Source organism: Nannospalax galili, unplaced genomic scaffold (genome assembly GCF_000622305.1).
Source record: "Nannospalax galili isolate Female #2095 unplaced genomic scaffold, S.galili_v1.0 scaffold32, whole genome shotgun sequence".
Lineage (NCBI taxonomy): Eukaryota > Metazoa > Chordata > Mammalia > Rodentia > Spalacidae > Nannospalax > Nannospalax galili.
In genome coordinates this window covers 7,179,720-7,202,988 of record NW_008335297.1, presented here as the reverse complement: position 1 = coordinate 7,202,988, position 23,269 = coordinate 7,179,720, and the positions used below count along the sequence as shown (strand labels likewise).

Genomic DNA, 23,269 nt, shown 5'->3' with positions numbered 1-23,269 from the left:
ATATTTTATTTATTATTTTTATTTTATGTGTATAATTGTATTGCCTGCATGTATGTGAGTGTATCCATGCCGTGCAATGCCATGGAAGTCAGAGGAGGGCTTTGGATTCCCCTGGAACTGGAGTTAAGGACCGTTCATAGCCTCCATGTGGGTGCTGGGAATCGAACCAGGGTCGTCTGCAAGAGCAGTCAGTGCTCTTAACTGCTGAGGCATCTCTCCAGCCCCTGGTTCCTAATTTTAATGGGAATACTTCCAGTTTTGCTTTGTTTTGTTTTCCATTTAGAATGATGTTGGCTGTGGGTTTGTTGTATATAGTCTTAATTATGTTGAGGTATGTTCCCTCCAGTCCAATTTCATGAACTTTTATCATGAATGCATGCCAGATTTTGTTGAAGCCTTTTCTGCATCTATTGAGATGACATTGTGGGTTTTGTCTTTGAATCCATTTATACGATTAATGACATTTATTGACTTGTGTATAATAAACCATCCCTGCATCTCTGGAATAAAGCCTACTTGATCATGGTGAATGATCTTTTTGATGTACATCTGTATGCAGTTTGCAAGTATTTTGTCGAGAATTTTTGCATCTGTGTTCATTAAGGATATCGGTCTAGTTTTCTTTTTTGGTTGTGTCTTTACCTGGTTTTAATATTAGAGTGATGCTGGCTTCATGGAAGGAATTTGGGAGTTCTCCCTCTGTTTCTATCATTTTGGATAGTTTAAGTAGTATTGGTTCCAGGTCTTCTTTAAATGTCTGGTGGAATTCTGCTGTAAATCCATCTGTGCCTGGTTTTTTTTCAGTCAGGGGGTTTTGTATTACTGTTTCAATTTCCTTATATGTTATGGATCTGTTTAAACTGTTGATCTTTTCTTGGTTTAACTTTGGTGATGCTAATGATTTTAGATATTCATCCATTTCTTTTAGGTTTTCAAATTTAAAAGAGTATAGGTTTTTAAAGTATTCCCTTATAATGTGCTGGATCTTTTGAGTGTCTGTTGTGATGTTTCCCCTTTCATCTCTGATTTTGTTGATTTGGATTTGCTCTTTCTTTTGGTTAACTGGGCTAAGGGTCCATCTATCTTGTTTATCTTTTCAAAGAACCAACTCTTATATTCATTGATTCTTTGTATTGTTTTCTTTGTTTCTATTTCATTAATTTCTGTTCTGATTTTTGTTATTTCTTCTCTTCTGCTGGGTTTGGGTTTCATTTGTTCTTGCCTTTCCAGAGTCTTGAGTTGCAATATTAAGTCATTTATTTGTGCGCTTTCTGATTTTTTTAATGTAGGCACTTAGAGCTAGAAGTGTCCGGTAGGTTTTGTTGTGTTGTATTACCCTTTTTGTTTAGCTCCAGGAATACTTTTATTTCTTTCTTAATTTCTCCTTTGACCCACTCATCATTCAGGAGTGTGTTGTTTCATCGCCATGAGTTCATGTAGTAACTAGGGGTTTTTTCCAGTATTGATTTTAAGCTTTATTGCATTGTGGTCTAATAGAATGCATGGAATTATTTCAACTTCTTTTTTGCATTTGTTGAGGTTTATTTTGTGCTCCAGTATGTGGTCCATTTTTGAGAAAGTTCCATAGAGTGCTAAAAAGAAAGTGTATTCTTTGGTGCTTGGGTGGAATATTCAGAAGATGTCTGTTAGGTCCATTTGATGTATGGTATCATTTAATTCAGATGATGCTCTGTTTATTTTTTGTCCAGTTGACCTGTCTAATGGAGACAGTGGGGTATTGAAGTTCCCTACTATTAATGACTTGGGATTAATCTGGGTATTAAAGTCCGGTATTGTTGTTTTTATGAATTTGGGTGCACCAGAGTTTGGTGCATATATGTTCATGATTGTAATATCTTCTTGGTTAATTGTTCCTTTGATAAGAATGAAGTGACCCTCTTGTCTACTTGGTGTTCTATGTGCTTCTTCTATTTGTATGGGGATGTCTTTCCTTAATTTTGGGAAGTTCTCTTCTACAATCCTGTTTAAGATCTGGTCAGTACCATTAACCTGAAATTCTTCTCTTTCCTCTATGGCTATGATACATAGATTTGGTCTTTTCATGGTATTCCACTATAGGGATCGCTCTGGGCCCCTGGCGTGGTGTGCGCAGGTATCTCGGGGTCCCTGCCACACCTGGTGAGTCGTGGTGCGGGTCTGGCCACAGGCATCTCAGGGAGCGGTGGCGCTGTCCGCCGCTCTGGTGCTGAAAGTTCCTCTGCTACTGGAGCATTGTCCAGCCGAATCCTGTCCCTATTTCACCCGTGTACTTTCCTCAGGATGCGAGGTCCACTGGCCACTGAACCACGCGGGAAGAGTACGAGGACAGCGAAAGCTAGGAATGTCCGCAAGTTGGTAACGGAGGAGTGCTGCCCCCCGGGGAGACTAGATTGCAGGCAGGAGACACAGGCTCAGTCTACAGCTCTTTATTCCAAGTCTCAGTGACCCAGTGATCCTGCTCTAGTTCCAGCTCTGCTTCTAGCCCCCAATATTGAGAGAAGACTAGGATATAATAGATACTTTTGTGAGACATTCTATTTGCATATGGAAGTGGATTTCTGCCATGCTGCCAGACCGCTGACTACCTGAAAAAAATCACAGGAAAGCATGGTATTCCTAGAGCCAGAGGCCATGTTTGTGTTTAGAGCATTCGTGGCGGGCACTTCAAAGGGAGTGTCAGGAAAGATGCCAGGAAGGCACCCTGCTATGAAAGGAGCCCCAGCACATAACCCCGAGCTGCATGAGCTGTCCGGACGTGAAGGGGCTTCTACTTTGCATAACAGAGGTCCCCAACATTCCACATCTACTACATATTCTATTTCTGTAGTTTTTTAAAATTTTTTCATAATCTTTGCTTGAGTGATTCAATTCTTCAACTTTATTCTCCAGTGTTCATATTCTGTTTTCCATTTTGTTCATTCTAGCAGTGAGTCTTTCTCTTGTTTTTTCAAATTGGCTTATTGAGTTTTTCACTTCCTTCTTCATTTTAGCCTGAGTTTTCTTCAATGTTTCTATCTCTTTGGTGAATTCAATCAGAAGTTTATCCCTATCTTCTTTTATTTGTTTGTGTGTTCTTTAAATTCATTGAATTCCTTGATCATGTTTATGATTGTTCTCTTAAATTCTGTGTCCTGGGTTATCTCTAGGGGGTTCTCCTTGTAGAACTCTTCTATAGGACTGGTGGAGTTTGGTGGGAATGTGCTATTTTGGTTTTCCCTGTTATTATTTTTCCATTGCGATTTTGGCATGAAGATTTCTTCTGTTGTTCGTGATTCTGGTATGAAACTCAAGCCTTCTTTTGTTGAGTTGAAGTCTGTTTCTGTTTGTATTATTTGTGTGCCTTGGTTGTTTTCCTATTTGGTATGTAAAGCTGCTTGGTCTAGGTTTCAGATCCTCTCCGATTTTATTTTGGAGGGAACTGATGGTTTCAGATCAGCTACTCAGGAGTTCCCACAGAGGCCCAGTCAGGCTCGAGTCAGGTACACTCAGACTTCTTTCTAACGTTTGGACCCCTACTAGCACTCAGAGCACAATTTGGGAAGTTCACTAAGGGGAGGCCTGATTTCGGCATTCTCAGGCAGTCTGCTGATTCTCTTCTCCTACACTAGGCTGAGGCCAGATCAGGCACTCCCAAGCAGTCTCTGCCCTACAGTAGGGTAGGTCTACCCTTGGGGCCATGGAAGGGGCCTCACATAATCCCAGTTAGGGTGTTGGGTAAGCATGATTTGGGGAAGCTTTGTGAGAAGCTCACCATCACCTGGAGGCTGGATCCAGGAGCTCTCAGGCAGTCTGCTGAGGTCTCAGCCCTTACCTCAGCAAGGCCAGATCAGGCACTCTCAGGCTGTCTGCTGAGTTCTCAACCCCACCCCGTGGGAAGGCTGGAAATTCCTTATTTTTTATAAGTAGATGTTCTTTTTTTTCTTTATTTAATGTGTATGCGTGTATTGCCTGTGTGTAGGTAAGTGCACCCGTGTCATGCAATGCCCATGGAGGACAGAAAAGGCTGTTGGATCCCCTGGAACTGGAGTTACAGACAGTTGTTAGCTGCCATGTGGGTGCTGGGATTTGAACTCGGGTCTTCTGCAAGAACAGCCAATGTTCTTAACTGCTGAGCCATCTCTCCAGCCCCATAAATAGATGTTCTTATTCATAATGAGAGTAATTTTAGATTTATAGACAAGCTGCAAAGATACTTTGTATCTTCCTTTCCTTTCTTTCAGAGGCTGCCCTCTGAAGTTAAGGTCACACTTCACTATGGTACATTTACCAAAATAATGACTGCAACTTGAGAGTGGTCTGGGACAAGCCACAGTCAGTACTTGGAATTCACTGTCTTCCCACTACTGTCCTTTTGTGCTGTGTTCTAGAATCCAAGCCAAGATGCCAAGTTGCATTTACTTAGTGTGATACCTTTTATAACCCAAGCCCACTTCTGTGTGACCTCATTGTTTATTCCCTAGAGCAACCTGTTCCCTTCCCAGTCCCTGCCAGGAGTGCAGGTAGGGACCCCAGGACTGCTTTGCTCTTAACCCTCTGCAGGTATGTTTGGTCTTTATTTTAGCATGAAAGGCAGTTTCTAGCACCAAGACAGAAGGAACCTGGGCTCCAGGTCAACCTCCAGCTGTGTCCTTGGCTTCCCATTCTGAGGTCCCTGTTCAGCCTTGCATCACTTTGCGAAAACCTGAACTATTCTGAATTCACTAGCTTCAGACAGTATGCCACTAAATCTTTCTTCTAATACAATAGCTGGTCATCGACTAGGTTATCTTAAAGATGTGGAAAGCTCTTTTACAGTCTCTGCCTGGGAGTAAGTGACCAGATGCACCATGCTTCTCCTCCCCCAACCCCCCCCCCCGCGGGCTCACTGCTCCATGCTCTCTGGGATATCCCCTCCTGCTGGGGTAAAAGGAGGAAGGCTGTTTCCTATCTGCCCTTGGTCTACACAGTAGAATGTCACTACCTCCCAGGGTCCAGAGAAAAGCAGACTGTGTTCTTCCTATTTTAAAGATAAAGTAGTTGAGGCTCATTAACTTTAATACTTAATACTTTTAACTATTTGATTTTGAAACAAGGTTTCTTATAGTTCGGCCTCATCTTGAACTTCCTAAGTGACTGAAGATGACCTTGAACTCCTGATCCTCCTCCCTCCACCTCTCCAGGGCCAGGATTACAGAATTTTAAAGTCGATGCCCATAAAAATGCATGTTTTCCTTTTCTTTGGGAATGTGGTAGCAGTGTCTTCCTAGCTCTGTGGTCCTTATCAGCTACAGGGCAAGGCAGACCCATCCTTAGACAAGCAGGTTCATGACAGTCAGCTCACACTATCAATTTCCTTGCAAAAGGAATTAATTCTCTGGACCCATAGCTATCAAAATTAGGAGGAAAAATAGATTGACAGAAAAATTTCTTGTAATTTTCTGGCATCTCTTTTCTACTCCATCCTCTTTTATTGTTTAGTCAGTTCCATCATCATACTCCCATTCTATTTAGAAGCTCCAGAACTGCTGTGGACTTTTAATTTGAGTGTGTGTGTCTGTGTGTATCTGTGTGTGTCTGTGTGTCTGTGTGCATAAACCACATCATGTGTGTAGAGATCCGAGAACAATCTCAGGTGTCTATCCTTGCCTTCCCCCTTGTTTGAGACAGTCTCTGTTCACCACTGTCATCCAAGTCAGCTGTCTGTGAGCTTTTGAGAAATTTACTGCCTCCACCTCCCATCTCGACATAGAAGCACAGGGTTACAGATGCACATTACCATATCTGGCTTTACATGGGTTCTGGGGATCCAAACTCATGTCTTCACACTTACATGGCAAGCACGTTACCTACTGAACCATCTTCCCAGGCCTGCTGTGAGCCTTATAGTGCCTTTTTTCTTCATTTTTTAAAAAGTTATTTTTATTTTATGTATGTTTTGCTTGCATGTATTTAAATGCACCTATGTCATGCAATGCCCACAGAGGCCAGAAGAGGGCATCAGATCCCAGGAACTGAAGTTACAGGCAGTTATGAGCCACTTGATGTAGGTGCTGGGAACTGGGGTCCTCTGGAAGAGCAACTAGTGCTCTTAACCACTGAGCCACCTCTCCTTTTTCTTCATTAAAAAAAAAAAACAGTTAAGATGCAGTTTACATGCAATAAAAATCTACTCTTTCATTTTTAATATTTTGTATATTATTTATTATTTTGTGTGTATGAGTGTAATGTCTGTACATAGGTAGGTGCACCTGTGTCATGCAATGCGCAAAAAGGCCAGAAGAGGATGTCAGATCCACTGGAACTAGAGTTAAGGATGGTTGTTAGCCGCCATGTGGGTACTGGGAATCAAAACTGGATCCTCTGCAAGAGCAGCCAGTGCTCTTAACTGCTGAGCCACCTCTCCGGCCCCAAATCTACCCTTTTTAATATCAGTTCTGTGAGAACTGGGGCGGGGGGGAGGGAGTTGTTTTTGTTTTGTTGTTTTGTTTTTTTCTTTTGCGACATAGGGTCTTGTGTAATACAGATCAGCCTCAAATTCCCCCTTCGTAGCCAAGGAAAGCCTTGAACTCCTGATTCTTCTGCTTCAATTTCCTGATTGCAGGCTTTTAGGTGTGTACCACCATGCTGGACTACTGTGAATTTCAGCAAATTCTTAGTCATATAATCATAGTCAAAATCCAAGATACATTGTACAGCAACTTTATCCACAGGAACCAACAGGAAAAGGCAACCCAAGTGCCCATCCACAGATGAATAGTTAAGCAGGATGTGGTCTATCTATATAATGAAACATTGTTTGGCCACAAAAAGAAGTTCTAACACATGTTATCATATGGATGTACCTTAAGGACATTATGCTAAGTGAATAAACCAGTTTCAAAAGAGAAAACACTGTATGATTCCATTCCTAGGTGCTTCTTAGAGTAGTCATGCATAAGAGAGTAGTATAACATCAGCAAGGTGGCTCAGTTGCATAAAGGTACTTTCCACCAAACCTGATGACCTAAATTCAGTTCCCAGAACCCACATGGTGGAAGGAGAGAGCCAAATTCCACAAGTTGTCTTCTGACTTCCATGCACATGCCCTGCCATGTGCATGCCTACATATATGCACACACATGCAAACTAAATAATAAATAATTAAAATTTTTAAGTAGTATAGATATTTCTAGAAGCTGGAAAGGGGAAAATGGAGGGTTACTGTTTAATGGGAACAGAGTTTACTTTGGGAAGACAGAAAAGTTCTAGATGTACAACAGTGCGGATGCCCTTGGTGTCACTGAACTGTGCACTGAGGACGGTTCACCATTTTCTGTTCACTCATTTTGCCTGTTCTATTCCCACAATACCACATGGATGGAACCAGACATTCTAGGACTGTTCCTTACGGCTTCTTTCACTCATCTTGTTCACTGAGACTCATTTTGTGTGTGTGCGTGCATTTTGTGTGGAAGCATGTGGAAGCCAGAGGACAACTTCAGATGCCATTCCTCAGGTACCAGGCACCATCCACCTTGTTTGTTTTTGAGACAGGGTCTCTTATTAGCCTGGAACCCACCAAGTAAGACCCAAGATCCACCTGTCACCAAGTAAGACCAGCAAGACCCAAGGATCTACCTGTCTCTGCCTTCCCAGTTCAAAGATTACAAGTGGGTGCATCATGCCTGGCCTTTATTCACATGGATTCCAGGGACTAAACTCTGGTCCTCATGCTTGTAAGGCAAACCCATTACCAACTGAGCCATCTTCCCAGCCCAGTTACTGGGATTCTTCCATTTGATCATGTGTATGGTTAGATTATTCTTTTATGTGGCTGATGATGTATATAGGTATATTCTTCTTTTGTGCTGCTGCATGGGGCTCCACAGTGTACCTGAGCCACAGGTTTTTATCCTCTTCTTACTGGAGGGACTCCTGGGTGGGCTTCCTTTTTTTTTGGCAAATGAGATTCAAAAACACCATGAACATTCACATGCACATCTTTGTGTAGACCTGTGCTTCCACTTCACCTGGGTAAATATCCAGCGGCAGATTGTGAGTGAGTAAGTGAGTGTACAACATTACAGGAAGCTGAAAGTAGTCATACTATGACAATCCTACCCTGAGTGACAGGAGTGCTGATTGTTCTACATTCTGGACGGTACTTGCTACTGTCCATATGTCAGCCATTCTGCTGGGGACTTTTCAAATTATTAAAGATATGTCGAAAGTTGCAGGAAAAAACATAGTACAAAGAGTTCCCTTGTACCTTCCACTTGGTTCCCCCAGCAGTAATTTCTTACAATGGATACCATAACCAAAAGACGATGTCTTCAAAATTCAGAACAAACCTACTGGATTTCTCTGGAAGTTCAGAGACCTCTGTCCTTTTCAACAGTCAAAGAGCCAGGTGTGGTGGCCCATGCTTGGAGGTAGGGACAGGAGAATTGGAAGTTCAAGGCTACCCTCAGCTCAGCTACATAGTGATTTCCAGGCCTGCCTGGGCTATGTGAGACTTTGTCTCCAGACACAAAAAAAACAAAACACCAAAATGACATCACGAGCCTACAATGCCATTCAGAGCCTATTCAAACCACTTGCCTATGTAAAGACTCCATGCAGAAGATGCCTTGGGTCAGACCTCAAGAACTTAACCATTTGTCTGCTGGATTTTTGCAGAGTACTTTCATCAACAGACCTGCCCTAGGCATCTTGCCTCCAGAGAACTTCGTGGACAAGCTCCGGCAGTCCTTGATGTCTGTGAGTTTGGGGCCCAATCCCCCACCATGGTTGCAGTCCCACCTCTGCTTTCCAGCCTGTCTGTCTCCAGTAGAGTATCTCTTCCCATCTTTCCTCTCTGCCTGCCTCCAAGGTCTTCCTGAGCGTCTCCTCCACTTTGAGAAAGCCTGAACTCACCCTCCAGATCTGAAGTTTCTAGGGTATCCCTGGTGCAGTCCCTGCCCCACCCTCCCACCCTGACCCTGCAGCAGTGGGGTGTTGGGGGCTCGGGCCTTGCCCTGGAAGATGCAGCTCCAGGGGGAGAAAGATCCAGATGACTGACAGAGGGCTCCCTCTACAGGTGGCACCCAAAGGCATGTCCCAGCTCATCACCATGGCCTGTGGCTCCTGCTCCAATGAGAATGCATTCAAGACCATCTTCATGTGGTACCGGGTGAGCTTTGGGATGGGAACATACACGCGTGCACACACACACACACACACACACACACACACACACACACACACACTTTGACTCAAGCACACACTCACCTGATGTTCCAAAAGCCAAAGTGTTAGACTGACGGGTGAGTGTTGGGGGGGGAACACACACGCGCGCGCACACACACACACACACACACACACACACACACACACACACACACACTTTGACTCAAGCACACACTCACCTGATGTTCCAAAAGCCAAAGTGTTAGACTTCAGTGGCCAAGGACATAATCTAGGGAGGGCCGGATGGGGCTTTCCCAAAACCTCAATATGATGTGGCACAAGAGGCTGGGGCTCTGATGTCAGATTTACCCATATAGTTATGTCACAGGAGTCATTAGGGTCAGAAACTGGCAGCCCTAACAAACCAGACTCAGTCACTCCTTCTCAGTAAACCAATTAAATAGTGAGAAGCAGAAAAGAGAGATTTATTCAATATGACCACATTGGGAAGAGCAACACATAAAGAGGTCCAGTCACACACACCCCAAATCTGTCTTTCAGGTCCTGACTTGCCACTTAGATCTACAGACAAGAGGCCTGCATAGCTAGGCAGTCCTGGTCAGGGCATGGTCCCACCCCACTATTCTGTCCACTCCAATCTCTCCTGTAAGATTCTCTGACAATTTGTAACTCTTTCTCAAGGAGACAGGTGCCCCCTCTGGCTGCCCATTGGGTTTTAGAAATTCTTGGAGTCCATTGTTTTAATAGTCTTGACAGCCAAAGAGAGTGGCACAAATGTGTTTTTTCAGTTGTAATTATGATCTTTCCTGCCACAATTGTACCATCCCAAGTCTTAGTTGCTGCTGATAGGATCTTAATGGATCCTATAGCAATGCATGTATTTATTTCCTTGTGAGCTCAGGTAGTCTCAAGGATCAGAATAGACATCATGACAGTACACGAAGTTAACTCTTGAGAAATCACACTCAGTTGTCTGGACCAAGCGCAGCTGTAGTGGGGGAGGGATGCCCCCATCTACCCTAGCATGGCTCAGATTCTGATCTGTTCTATTTTGGCAGAGCAAGGAACGAGGACAGAGAGGATTCTCAAAAGAGGAGCTGGAGACCTGCATGATTAATCAGGTGGGTTCAGAGCCAGCAAGACGGTACAGCAGGTTAGGGCATCAGGTGGGTACAGGGCCAGCGAGATGGCTGAGCAGGTTAGGGCACTTACTGCCCAGGCTGAAAACCCGAGTTCAATCCCCAGGACCCACATGGTGGAAGGAGAGAACTGATGAGAACTGACTGCCACACATGGTCCTCTGACCTCCACACATATGCAGGGGTGCATGTGCACACACACACACACACACACACACACACACACACACTAAATTAAAATGTAATAAAAATCAGATAGGTGCAGCTGGGCCTTCTGCCTCATCCATCTGGGAAGCTGCCCCAAGGCTCCTAAGGCTGATGATGACTGAGTGACTCTATTCTTAATTAGAAGGGGTCCTGAGCTTTGCCACCCCAGAGTTCATTCCCTGGTCCCAGGGCTGAGTAGCAGTCTCCCTGATCAGCCTTCATCAGTTTCCCAGGATAATGCTCAAGTGTAGAACAACCCAAACCCCCAGCACAAATGAATGCATGAGAGCCTTCACTCCGTTGGTGTTTACAGTAACGACAACCAGAAAGGGTTGGAAACCACCTATCCTATCCAGGAATGGGGAAAGATCAGTTCCATGTAGGGTTCTAAATTCAATCCTATCACTTAGAGAGAGCCTACTACAGATGGGGGTCACAGGTGGAGCCACAGGGATGATCAAGTAGGTAGGAGTGACAGCTTCCCATGCAGCTCCAACGAGAGCAGGCTTGTCCTCTGTGTGTGGGGTCCCATGTAAGTTTAGAAGTGTCCACTGGTAGGGAGGGGTGTTGGGGGAGGGGAGAAAGAGAATGAGAGTCAAGAGCCACTCTACTACAATTGCCTGCTGCTTAAATTCACAATAGTCTGCAACAAAAATAATGACAAAAGTTTCTCTTGGCCAAGGCATGCATGCCACGATTTAGTGAGACCTTCTGTGGACACTGCATGCGGCCTCTCAGCCTGCTTACGGTGGCTTGCCTCTGAGTGGTGAGACTAGTTTGGTCTGGCTTCTTTGCCTGCTTTCTTATTTCCTGATCCCAACTAGCAAATATATTTTTATATTTGCTAGCAAATATATTCACCATGTTCATATAAACCCATGTTCCAGTTTCCTTTCTGGCACTATCATGAAGCGCTCTGACTAAAAGCTACTTAAATGAGGAAAGGATTTACTTGACTCGTCCTTCCAGGTCACAGTCCATCACTGAGGGAAATCAGCACAGGAACTCAAGGCAGGAACCATGGAGGGATGCTGCTTGCAGGCTCATTTTCTGACTTTCCGCTCATAGGCTCATGCTTAGCTGGTTCCTTTTTTTTTTTTTTTTTTTTAATCTTGAGACAGGATCTCCACATAGACCCAGCTGGCCTGGAATTTGCTATGTAGACCGGGCTGTCCTGCTCACAGAGATCCACCTGCCTCTGCCTCTGCCTCAGGAGTGCTAGGATTATCTTGCCTTTAAGCTAGCTTTCTTTTTAAAAAATATTTTATTATTTTTATTTTATGTGTAAGAGTATATTGCCTGCATGTATGTAAGTGCACCTGTGTCATGCAATGCCCGTAGAGGTCAGAAGAGGACGTTGGATCCTCTAGAACTGGAGTTACAGATAGTTGTTAACCACCATGTGGGTGCTAGGAACCGAACCTGGGTCCTCTGCAAGAGCAGTCAGTGCTCTTAACGGACCAATCCAAACTTAGGGAAGAGGAAACCACTAAAACCCTTAAAACTCAGTCCCTCCCTAGGAGATGTTGGATTTCGATTTCTGAGTCCCCTCTCCACGTGTTTCTCTTTGAGAGATGGCTGAGCCATCCGTCTCTCATCTCTCTAGCCCCTAAGCTAGCTTTCTTACATAGCCCAGGGCTACCTGCGTAGGGATGGTGCCACCCACAGTGGGCTGGGCCCTCCTATATCAATTAATAATCCAGATAATCCCCCACAGACATGCCCACAGGCCAGCTCATCCAGGAATTTCCTCAGTCAAGACTTTCCTCTCAAATGACTCTAGGCAGTGACAAGTTGACAACTAAACTAACCAGGACAATCTTCATAAACTTCGTCTCTTTATCCTGAAGCGTTTCCCCAAATGTGCTTATTTGATATCCATATACAGCATGTCCCACCAACATTTTTAGACTTCATTCTTTGCTTTCAGCAACTACGTCCAAGTGTACCTAATGACGTGTGTCTGTTACCATTCTGTTTTGTTTGTTTTGTGGCAAAGCGTCCATGTAGCCCTGATTGACCTGAAACTTGCTATGTAAACCTGACCCTGTACTTGCAGAACAAGTTACTGGAACAGGATTGAGGATGGTCACCATCTAGGGGTCAGGTTCATTTTTTTCAGCCAATTAAAGAACTAAAAGGCAGAAAAAAATCTCAGCAGAAAACAACAGGCAAACACAATTTTTTGAAAGAAATTTATTACTTTTGTTTTATGTGTATAAGTATATTGCCTGTGTTGTGGAGTGCTTCACTAGAGAAGACCACTCAGGCAAAGTTTTGCTGAATGAAAGTCTTGCTGACCAGCGGCTACACAAGGATGTTGGAACCCAAGTGTGTAGCCCTGAGCCACCTCTAGGGTAAGATTTTATACAGAGAAACCATAATCAAGAGTGAAAAGTTTAAGTTCCTATGCTTACAGGTGGAGAGTCCCCTTAACAATTTCTATTCTATTAAGTAACAATTACTATTTTTCAGAAGCAAGCCAAGCATAACCAACAGAAGCCATAAATCTGCAGTTAGCAGTTGTACTCTGGTACACACTGACTGTTCCCAAGACAACTGGGGTCCTGCTGATGTGTGTTCCCATACCCTGGGCCAACTGCCTGATAATATCAGCCTAAAGTTTAACATGGCATAGCTATGGGCAAGAAGGTGCCATATTTGCATATCACACTTGCATGTATGTAAGTGTATCCATGTCATGCAATGCCCACAGAGGTCAAAAGAGGGCATTGACTCCCCTGGAACTGGAGTTACAGAGAGTTGTTAGCTGCCGTGTGGGTGCTGGGAACTGAGCTGGGTCCTCTACAAGAGCAGCCAGTACTCTTAACCTCTGAGCCATCTCTCCAGCCCCCTCAAACAAACTTTTATTGAAAGATAAAGATTCACATCCATACAGCACACATTCATGCAAAGATAAACTCTCTACAAGTGGAGCAAGGACTCAGAAATTGAAATCCAACATCTCCTGGGGAAGGCCTGGCTTTTAAGGGTTTTAGTGGTTTCCCCTTCCCTAAGTTTGGATTGGTCAGCTTAAACAAAGAAGAGAAGGCTGCTAAGTTTACAACTTCAAGTTTATGACTTTATGAAGAGGGGTCCAAGTTCAGCCTTGGTTTCAGCTAAACTAGTTTGCTGGCTTGAAGGGGAGCCACCAGGCCTCTGTTGAAGACCAAGAAGAAGCAGGAAGTGTGTCATTGTTATTATTCTTCAGTGACTCTGCTTATTTGAAATTTAGTTCCGTGCACTTCTATCTCTGCCTCCCCAGTGCTGTGAAACTATAGGTCCATGCCACCATACCTGGCTGAATCATGCTGCCTTTCTACTCAGGAGACAAGAGAAAATAAGAGAGTATTCTGGAATCTGTACGAGGAGGTCTTGAAGCTTTTTTCAGGGAAAATGCTGCAGGGACCACCAACCTCCCAGAGCCTCAGGGGCAAAGGGCCTCTGAGGGCCTGAAGCAGGTCTCCCTGAGGGTCAGGCAAGGGAGCAATGGCTGTCTTCTCATCTGCTTGAAGCTAAGAAGCTGAGAGTTGTACATTCAGTTCTTGCTCCCCTGGAACCTAAAGAGCAGCTGCTTGTCATGGGGGCAGATGTGGTCCCTTCCTCCCCACTGTCTGGCCCAGGTGACCTCTTCAGGTACCTGGTCCACTTCTGTTGTGAGCCACAGACCAGGCCCTAGCCTCAGGTCAGCCTTATAGCACAAGGCTGTGGAAGCCAGAGATTCGTGGAGTCTGGGCAGGAGCAGAGAGACACTGCCGAGCTAAATTGAGGCTGAAATGAGCAGCACTCGGCCAGCAGAAGAGCTGCCATGGACCCTGTCCACCGGCTGCTGCCAAGGAGAAAAATGGCCCCTAGGGTAGACCCTGTGGGAAGCCAGATGGTATGAAACTTCTTGATCTTCAATTTGCAACATTTAACAATTTTAAGTGTGTGATCAAACGCCTGTGGGCTGGGCACAGATCTCCAGGATCCAGTTTTAGAACTTCTGCCTGTGAGGGACCCTAGTTCTTGTGATGGGCATGTCTTCCTCTGGGTTTACAGGGCCCCATATAGTCCAGCACTCACAGAGTCACTGATGCCTTTTTTTTTTTCATTCTAGGGCCCCGGATGCCCTGACTACAGCATCCTCTCCTTCATGGGTGCTTTCCACGGGAGGACCATGGGTAAGGAGGGACCGTGTGGCCCCGGGTTGGCATTTAGAGTTGTAAGAAAAACACATATTGTCTCATTGAATCTTTAAGCTGCATTTTATCCAGAGAGATGTTAACCTGAGAAGACAGGGTTAAATTGTATACATATGCTTTTCCACTCTCCCCTCCAGCTGGTACACTTGATTGGGAACAAGAAGAAAGGCTGGCAGTCATTCTGAAGTTCAGTCTTGTCCCTCCGGTCAGGTGGGCAGCCTTGGCTCTCAGTCTAGTGCAGGGAGAGACCAGGGTTCCTGTACTTTTCCTTCTCTGTGCAGCAGGGTTCACATGCTCCCCAAGGCAGCTGAGCTTCACATTCCTTTCAGGCACCGCCTAAGTCAAAGGTTAACTCAGAACAAACTACTAGTAGTGTACACCCTGGGTTACTTAGAAAGTGAACACTTAGGGCAGGTGAAATGGCTCAGCCAGTAAAGGCCTTTGCCACAAAGCCTGTTGACCTGAGTTTGATCCCCAAGATCTACATGATAGAAAGAGAGAAACAGCTATTAGTTGCCTTCTGGCCTCCACTGTGGCATACATGTACATACACAAACATACACATATGCATATAAATTTAATAATAATATAGAATATAAAAATGCCCCATCCATTCCTCCCGTCCTTTATCAGTTCCACTCAATTCCCTACAGAGAGGGGACAATTGTGCCCACTTTGCAGATATGGACATTGAGGGTCAGCAGTAGAAGGAACTTTCCAAAACCATTCAATAACAGAGCAAGGATTTAAACCCTGGCTCTCTCATCTTCAGAGACTGGATGTAATCTGTGATAAATTATAAGCAAACACACACACACACACACACACACACACACACACACACACACACAATATAGCAGTTCTGCATTTTGGGATGTTACAGAAACAACAGGCCTCTCTGGACATTTCATTCACAGGGTTGAGCATCATGTCATCCCTCCTTGAAGATGGTCTATGCTACTGCCCCAAGCCAAGTATCTGCTTTTCTGTTTTGCTGCTCTTAGGTTGCTTAGCGACCACACACTCCAAAGCAATTCACAAGATTGATATCCCTTCCTTTGACTGGCCCATTGCTCCGTTCCCACGGCTTAAATACCCTCTAGAAGAGTTTGTGAAGGACAATGAGCAGGAGGAGGCCCGCTGCCTGGAAGAGGTAATCTGTGCCCCCATCTTCCCTATTTCCCTGTTATTCTCAGTGTCCTGAGTCTGAGCCTGGAAGAGGACAAACAGAGTATTGACAGGGGACATGGGTAGTAGTACACCCCAGGGAGGAGGTAGAGACGTGGAGATCTCATGTCTCAAGAGAGTTGACACACTATTTGGTACCTAGGATCTGTCCCCCACTTCTGGTACCAATTTAAGTACCTACCATTTCCATTTCTTTGGGGACAAGCTTCAGTGACTCAAAAATAAGGAAAAATGAATTTAAGTAATATGGCATCCCTCACAGGAAAAATGACTCATGGGGTCCTCTAGTCCCCTGATTGGCATTCATTCCCTGAGTCCTATGGCTTCTTTGAGTTTCCTTGATGGCCACACTAGGACAGCATGAGGACTTGGAATCACTCCCTTGTCTCCATGTCTCTACTTCTCCTAGAACAGCCCGCTTAGATCTGCTCCACATGCTAAAGTTCCACAGGAAGCATGGGAAGGATTTTACCACTGGAAAAACAATGTCACCTTCTGGGTCTGGATTGGAGCTCAAATAACACTGCTGGTTTTCCTCACCATTTTCAACCAGTTATTATTTACTAAGTGCCTACCAGGTGCTAAGCAGAGAGCTGAGTGATAGGTACTTAGCAATAAATGAAGGAGACAAGATGATGGAGTCAGGCTTGCTGCTTTCTGGTAGAAATGTAACACACATCACATACAAATTACAGCTTTCTAGTCATCACTGCTTTAAAAAGTAAACAGAGGACCAGGCATGCTGGCACACACCTTTAATCCTAGCTCTTGGGAGACAGAGATAGGCAGATCTCTGTGAGTTTGATGACAGCCTGATTTACATACCAAATGCCAAGCCAGAGCTACATAGTGAGATCCTGTCTTTAAAAAAAAAAAAAAAAGGTAAAAGGGGGGCAGAAATGGAGATCAGAGAGTAGAGCGCTTGCTCAGCATGCACAAAGTCCTGGGTTCAATCCCCAGCACCACATAAAACCAGATGTGGTGGTGTACACCTATAGTCCCAGAACTTGGGAGGTGAAATCAAGACGACCAGAAATTCAAGGTTATTCTTGGCTACACAGAGAATTCAAGACCAGCCTGGGATACCTGAGACTTTGTCAAAAAAAAAAAAAAAAATGTCCAGAGCTGGAGAGATGGCTCAGTAGTTGGTTAAGAGCATGTGCTGCCCTTGCAGAGGATTGGAGTTCAGTTTCCAGTACCCGGGCCAGGCGGCTCACAATTACCTGTAACTCTACCTCTGGGGGAATGTGATGCTCTGACGGGCACCTGTACATAGCCACATACATACACACAATTAAAAATAATTTTAAAAAATTTTTATTTTGCATTTTTATATCTTTGACACTCCGCAGTTAGTTTTCATCCATGGCTGTAGATTTTTGAATGTGGTATCGGGGACATACGTTACCAAAGCATAGAGAGTGTTTGGTGAATCCTCATCCTCATTTGTTTTCTGGGGAAATGCACACGGATACGATACAGAACATTCCTTATTTCTTTGTCCCAGGTGTCTGTGATGAGCCTGGTATCAATGTGCATATGTGGTATTAAACCATCTCCTTCAGGGAAAATTTCCAGATTTCTTTGAGTGCCCACTCCATGAATGTGCTTGTGAATGTTGGTGGTGTATTCCTGAGTCACCACCCTGTTGAGGACAGGATGGCCCTTCCTCTTGACACCCTTCCTTGTGGGAGCCATTCTGCCAGGCCCAAGTTGGCATTTTTTTTTTTTAAGATAGGGTCTCATTTTGTGTACCTCTGACTGGCCTGGAAATTTCTACTAGACCAGGCTGACTTCCAACTCATGCACCTACCTCTGCCTCCTGAGTGCTGGGACTAAAGGTGTGTGCCACCACACCCAGCAAAATATATCTTTTCTTTTCTTTTCTTTTTTCCTTTTTTTGGTCTTTTTGAGACAAGGTCTCCCTGTAGCCCCAGCTATCCTGGATTTACCATGGAGACCAGGCTGGCCTCAAACTCCCAGAGATTCGCCTGCCTCTGCCTCCCCAGTGCTGGGATTAAATGCATGCGCCACCACGCCTGGCAATATATCTTTTCTTAAAAGCAAAATAAATGTATGAAATTTATTTATTTACTTATTTATTTATTTTGGTCTTTTTTTGAGATAGGGTCTCCCAAGTAGCCCCAGCTGGCCTGGAACTCACTATGTAGACCAGGCTGGCCTCGAACTCACAGAGATCTACCTGCTTCTACCTCCTGAGTGCTGGGACTAAAGGTGTGTGCCACCATACCCAGCCTTTATTTATTTATTTTATGTGTATAAATATATTGCCTGTATGCATGTAATTGTACACGCATCATGAAATACCCTTGGAGGTCAGAAGAGGGTGTTGGATTCCTTGGTACTGGAGATACAGACAGTTGTTGGCACCATGTTGGTGCTGGGAATCAAACCTGGGTCCTCTGCAAGAACAGCCAGTACTCTTAACCACTGAGCCATCTCTCCAGCCCCAAATGAAATTTATTTTAATAGCATCTTTTTTTGTTTGTTTCTTGAGACAAAGTCTCACACTGTAGCCCAGGCTGTTCTAGAACTCACTGTATTACACAGGCTGACTTCAGACTTGTAACAATCCTCCTGCTTCAGCTTCTCAACCGCTGGGATTATAAGTGAGCAAACAACATTGTATTGAGCCTAATATGTCCAAAATCTGATGGGTCAGCATGTAAGTAATATTTAAAAATTAGTAGTGATGTTTTCTCATATTAAACCCTTGAAATGCTGTGTTCATTCTGCATGAAGACTACTCAGAGGGCTAGAAAGATGGCTTAGAAGTTAAGATAGCATTAACACCCATTCTTAGCTCCAGTTAAGGGAATGTGACACCCTCCTCTGGCCTCCACAGGCACTATACACATGTGGTACACTTACATATATGTAGGCAAAACACTCATACACATAAAATAAAAATAAATTTTATTAAAAAAGACTACTCAGGCTGGGTGCACACCTTTAATCCCAGCACTCGGGAGGCAGAGGCAGGCAGATCTCTGTGAGTTCAAGGCCAACCTGGTCTAAATAGTGAGTTCCAGGCCAGCTGGGGCTACAGGTAGACCCCGTCTCAAAAAGATAAAAGCAATAATAATAAATAAGTAAATAAGACTACTTGGGGCTGGAGAGAAGGCTCAATGGTTACGAGCACTAGCTGTTCTTGCAGAGGACCTGGGTTCAGTTCCTAGCACCTACATGGTGGCTAACAACCATTCATAACTCCAGTTCCAAGGAGTCCAATGCCTTTTTCTGACCTCCACAATCATTGCATGCATTTACTGAGAGGCAGACAAAACACTCATAGAAATAAATAAATCAATAAATGAATAAATAGGTAAATAAATAAACACATTTTTAAAGACTATTGTCAGTTACTTTTCTGTTGCTGTGATAAAACACTATGACCAAGACAAGGTATAAAAGAAAGAGTTTATTTGGCTTATGGTTCCAGAGGGATGAGAGTCCATCATGGGGGGAGGCATGGCAGGAGGTGGCCAGAGCAGATAGCTGAACACTCACATCTTCAAGCAGGCATAAGAAGTAGACAGTGATGGACTAGAAGTGGGCCTGGCTGTATCTCAACACCCACCCCCAATGACATACTACCTTCAGCATGGCCACGCCTCCTAAGGTTCCATGATCCTCCCCAAACAGTGCCACCAACTGGGGATCAAATGTTCAAATACTTGGAGCCTATGGGGGAAATTCTCATTCAAACCACCACAACTACTTAAGTGTGTGTTTTGGTTTTTATTTTGAATACTTACTAGACTATGAGAAAACTATCGCATGTATTATTTGTTCCTTACCTATAAGATAATACCCACTTCAGAGTAAAAGTTCACTTGGGAGCAATTAAGTGCTTTTCTTATATACCCTCACTGTCACAGCTTTAAATTTTTTTACAGCAATGTGTAATTTATATACCATATAATGCACCCATTCATGTATTTAGTTCATTAAGTTTTGAGGAATCAATACACCATCACCCCAACCAGTGGAGTCACCTTGAGCTGTTCTCTCAGGTGGTCCCCATCCCATTACACACAAACACAGTGGGGCACCTCAAATAAACAGCTTTTCATCTGAGACTGTATCTCAGTCTGCCCAAAGGACCAGCACAGCAGCAGTAAGAGCAATAATAACAGCAGCAGCAACAATGGCACAGCGCTGATAGCAGCAACTGAACCCTACTCTCTGGGTAGATTCTTCCAATACGCCCAGTTACAGAGCCAGATGGCATGTGACTGTAATTCAGAGGTGGAGGCAGGAGGATCAGGAGGTCAAGTCTACCCTTGGCTACGTAACAAACTTCAGGCCAGCCTGGCCTATAGTATGCCCACTTACAGGTCAGGAGAGGGAAGCTTCTGAAGGCTGAATCACTTGTCCCATAGGTGCTAGCGCCATCACAGAAGAGCACATTCCCATCCATATGTGTGGCTCCTCAAAGACACTACAAGTTGTCAAGGGAAATGCCACAGACACCTTTTCAGTATGATTTCAAGGGGTTCACAATGCCCCTGGATGCCCATCTATGGGGCCCACTCAGAAGCCTCTGTGAACAAGTCTCATTCTCGTTTGGGGATCCAGGTGGAGGATCTGATCGTGAAATATCGGAAAAAGAAGAGGACGGTGGCGGGGATCATCGTGGAGCCCATCCAGTCTGAGGGTGGAGACAACCATGCATCGGATGACTTCTTTCGGAAGCTGAGAGACATCGCCAGGAAGGTTAGAGGACGTGGAGTGACAGGACCACAGGGGTTTCCGGGTTGGGTTCCCAGAGCAGATAGTTGGTTCTACTTCAGCCTTGGGCTCTAAGAAAAGTGCCACATTGGCAGAAGCCAACCAGCAGTATTACAGGCAGAGAAGTTGGGGTTTACACTGGGAGTGTGGCCCAGTGGTAGAGGCTTACCTAGTACATGGCCCTGCGTTCCATCCCCAGTACTGGAATACCAAGAGAGAGAGAGAAAGAGTTGTGGAAGCATGGACGATTCTTCTTTAAAATAATTTTGCAAAAGTCAACCTCCAAGGCTGGAGTTGTAACTCAGTGGTAAAGACATGCCTGGTGTGCACGTGGCCCTGGGTTCAATCCCCAGCACTGAAGAAAAGTAAAATTTTTATGGAATGGTGGTTGAGAGGCAAGAAGATGGCCACAAGTTCAAGACCAGCCTGGGCTAATGTAGCCCAGTGAGTTTAAGACCAGCCTGGGCTATAGAGTAGGCATGAGAGCCTATCTCAAAAGACAAAAAAACAGCCTCCAACCTGCTATTTTAATCTAGAACTTGTTCAGTTAAAAGATTCCGGAGATAGCCTCAGCCTCTTCCCTTTTCTTTCTAGAGACTTGCTTTATCTTTCAGTCCACTATTGTCTACATTCACCAAGTATAATGAACAACGTTAACATCATGTGTTTATTTACATCATCTGAACATTGTATATATTATTTGTTTATTTTATGTGTATGAGTGTTTGCCTGCATACATGTATGTACCCCCCATATACATGCCTGGTGCTCATAACTATCTATAATTCCAGTTCTAGGGATACAGTGCCTTCTTCTGGCCTCCATGGGCACTAGGCATGCATATGGGGTACATACATATACGCAGACAAACACTCATATACATAAAATAAAACTGAACCCATGTCCTCTACAAGCGCAGCAAGTGCTCTTGACTGCTGAGCCATCTCTCCAGCCCTATATATTAGCTTTTTAATCATGATAACCAAAGTTATCTAACCTAAACAACTTAAAACCTCTGGAGGAAAGATTTATTTTGCTGTTTTGGAGGGTTCAGTCCATAGTTGCTTGTCCCCTATGCATTTGGGCAGAGCTTCATGGCATCAAGAGTGTGTGGCAGAGAACTGTTAATATCATGGCTGACAGGAGGTATTGACACAGGAAGTGGCCAAGGGATACTATACCCCACCAAAGACCCACCTCCCAGTGACCTGCTTTCTCCAGCTTGGTCCTACCTCCTAAAGTTTCCACAACCTCCCAAAATAGTACCACCAGCATGTAAGCCTCTGGGGGGCATTTTATATTCATACTATAACAGGTCTGTGCATAACTAGCATGTCAAACCAGTCAGTTCACAGATAAGAGACAGAGGCAAAAGCTGATTTACATACACATATGGAATTAAAAATGGTCTGGGTGATACACAGAAAATGGCAGCTGACACTGAAGGAATGACTTCTTGACTTCACAGTTGCACACACTGCCTTCTGACTAGGTCAAGCCCCAGGACTGTAGCCACACGCAGCAGCCACATGCAGCACCGGTCTGCAATGCTATAAGGGGATTGGTGTTCTGGTTTCTTTCCAGCTGGATGGGCCTAGGGCACATTCAGATGCAGCTGTGGTTTGAATTGTTCTGTTTGGGTGCTCTGTTTTCTTCTGCATAGCTCAGGGATGGGATTTGGCTTTGCAGTTTAGAATACAAGGAAGCATACAGCTGGCTCTGGATTGGGTGGTAGATCATGGCCTCTTATAGGTATTCATTTCTCCCTCCTCTGTCCTTGGACCAGCATGGCTGTGCCTTCTTGGTGGATGAGGTCCAGACCGGTGGAGGTTGTACTGGCAAGTTCTGGGCCCATGAGCACTGGGGCTTGGATGACCCAGCAGATGTAATGTCATTCAGCAAGAAGATGATGACCGGGGGCTTCTTCCACAAAGAGGAGTTCCGGCCCAGTGCTGTGAGTGTTACCCTGCTCTGTCAGAACACACAAGGGAGGGGAACCTTCCTCGTAACTGCTCCCTTCGCACACGTGAGGGATCAGGGGCCTCTGGAGTGAGTGGCACAGAGGTTTCCTTCAGTGTCACACAGAATAATACTGCCAACAGCTACTGCTGTAGAATGGAGGCTTTGTACTATCTACTTCTAACAGTTCCTTAATCCACACAACAATCTAATCAAGGAATTATTTTTTTCCAGTTTTACTAATGGCACATCAGGTGCAGAGAAGTCAAATAAGCTGTTTGTAGTAGTTACATTTCTCATTGTTGTGACCCAATACCTGACAAGAAACAAGAGAGAAGGGTTTGGGGCTAGAGAGATGGCTCAGAGGTTAAGTGTACTGGATGCTCTTGCAGAAGATCTGGGTTTGAATCCCAGCATGGTGGCTAACAACCATCCATAACTCTAGTTCCAGAGAGGGGATCTGATGCCCTCTGGCATCCACACGTGGGCACTGCATGACATGAGTAAGCTTACATGCATGCAGGCATAAGACTCATACATAAAAAATAAAAATAAACTTCTGGCCGGGTATGGTGGTGCACGCCTTTAATCCTAGCACTCGGGAGGCAGAAGCAGGTGGATCTCTGTGAGTTCAAGGCCAGCCTGGTCTACATAGTGAGTTCCAGGACAGCTGAGGCTACAGGGAGACCC

The 23,269-nt window shown here is 44.6% G+C and overlaps 1 protein-coding gene across 1 annotated transcript in view; it reads left to right on the top strand.

Moving 5' to 3' along the window:
• Nucleotides 1-23,269, top strand: part of Abat (4-aminobutyrate aminotransferase) — a 129,867-nt gene that overhangs the window by 96,736 nt on the left and 9,862 nt on the right. Inside the window, exons 7-13 of the mRNA XM_008829951.2 lie at nucleotides 8,638-8,718; nucleotides 9,038-9,130; nucleotides 10,206-10,268; nucleotides 14,593-14,656; nucleotides 15,682-15,830; nucleotides 20,468-20,605; nucleotides 22,407-22,574. Coding sequence (XP_008828173.1) covers nucleotides 8,638-8,718; nucleotides 9,038-9,130; nucleotides 10,206-10,268; nucleotides 14,593-14,656; nucleotides 15,682-15,830; nucleotides 20,468-20,605; nucleotides 22,407-22,574 — 756 coding nt within the window. The remainder of the gene's footprint in view (nucleotides 1-8,637; nucleotides 8,719-9,037; nucleotides 9,131-10,205; nucleotides 10,269-14,592; nucleotides 14,657-15,681; nucleotides 15,831-20,467; nucleotides 20,606-22,406; nucleotides 22,575-23,269) is intronic.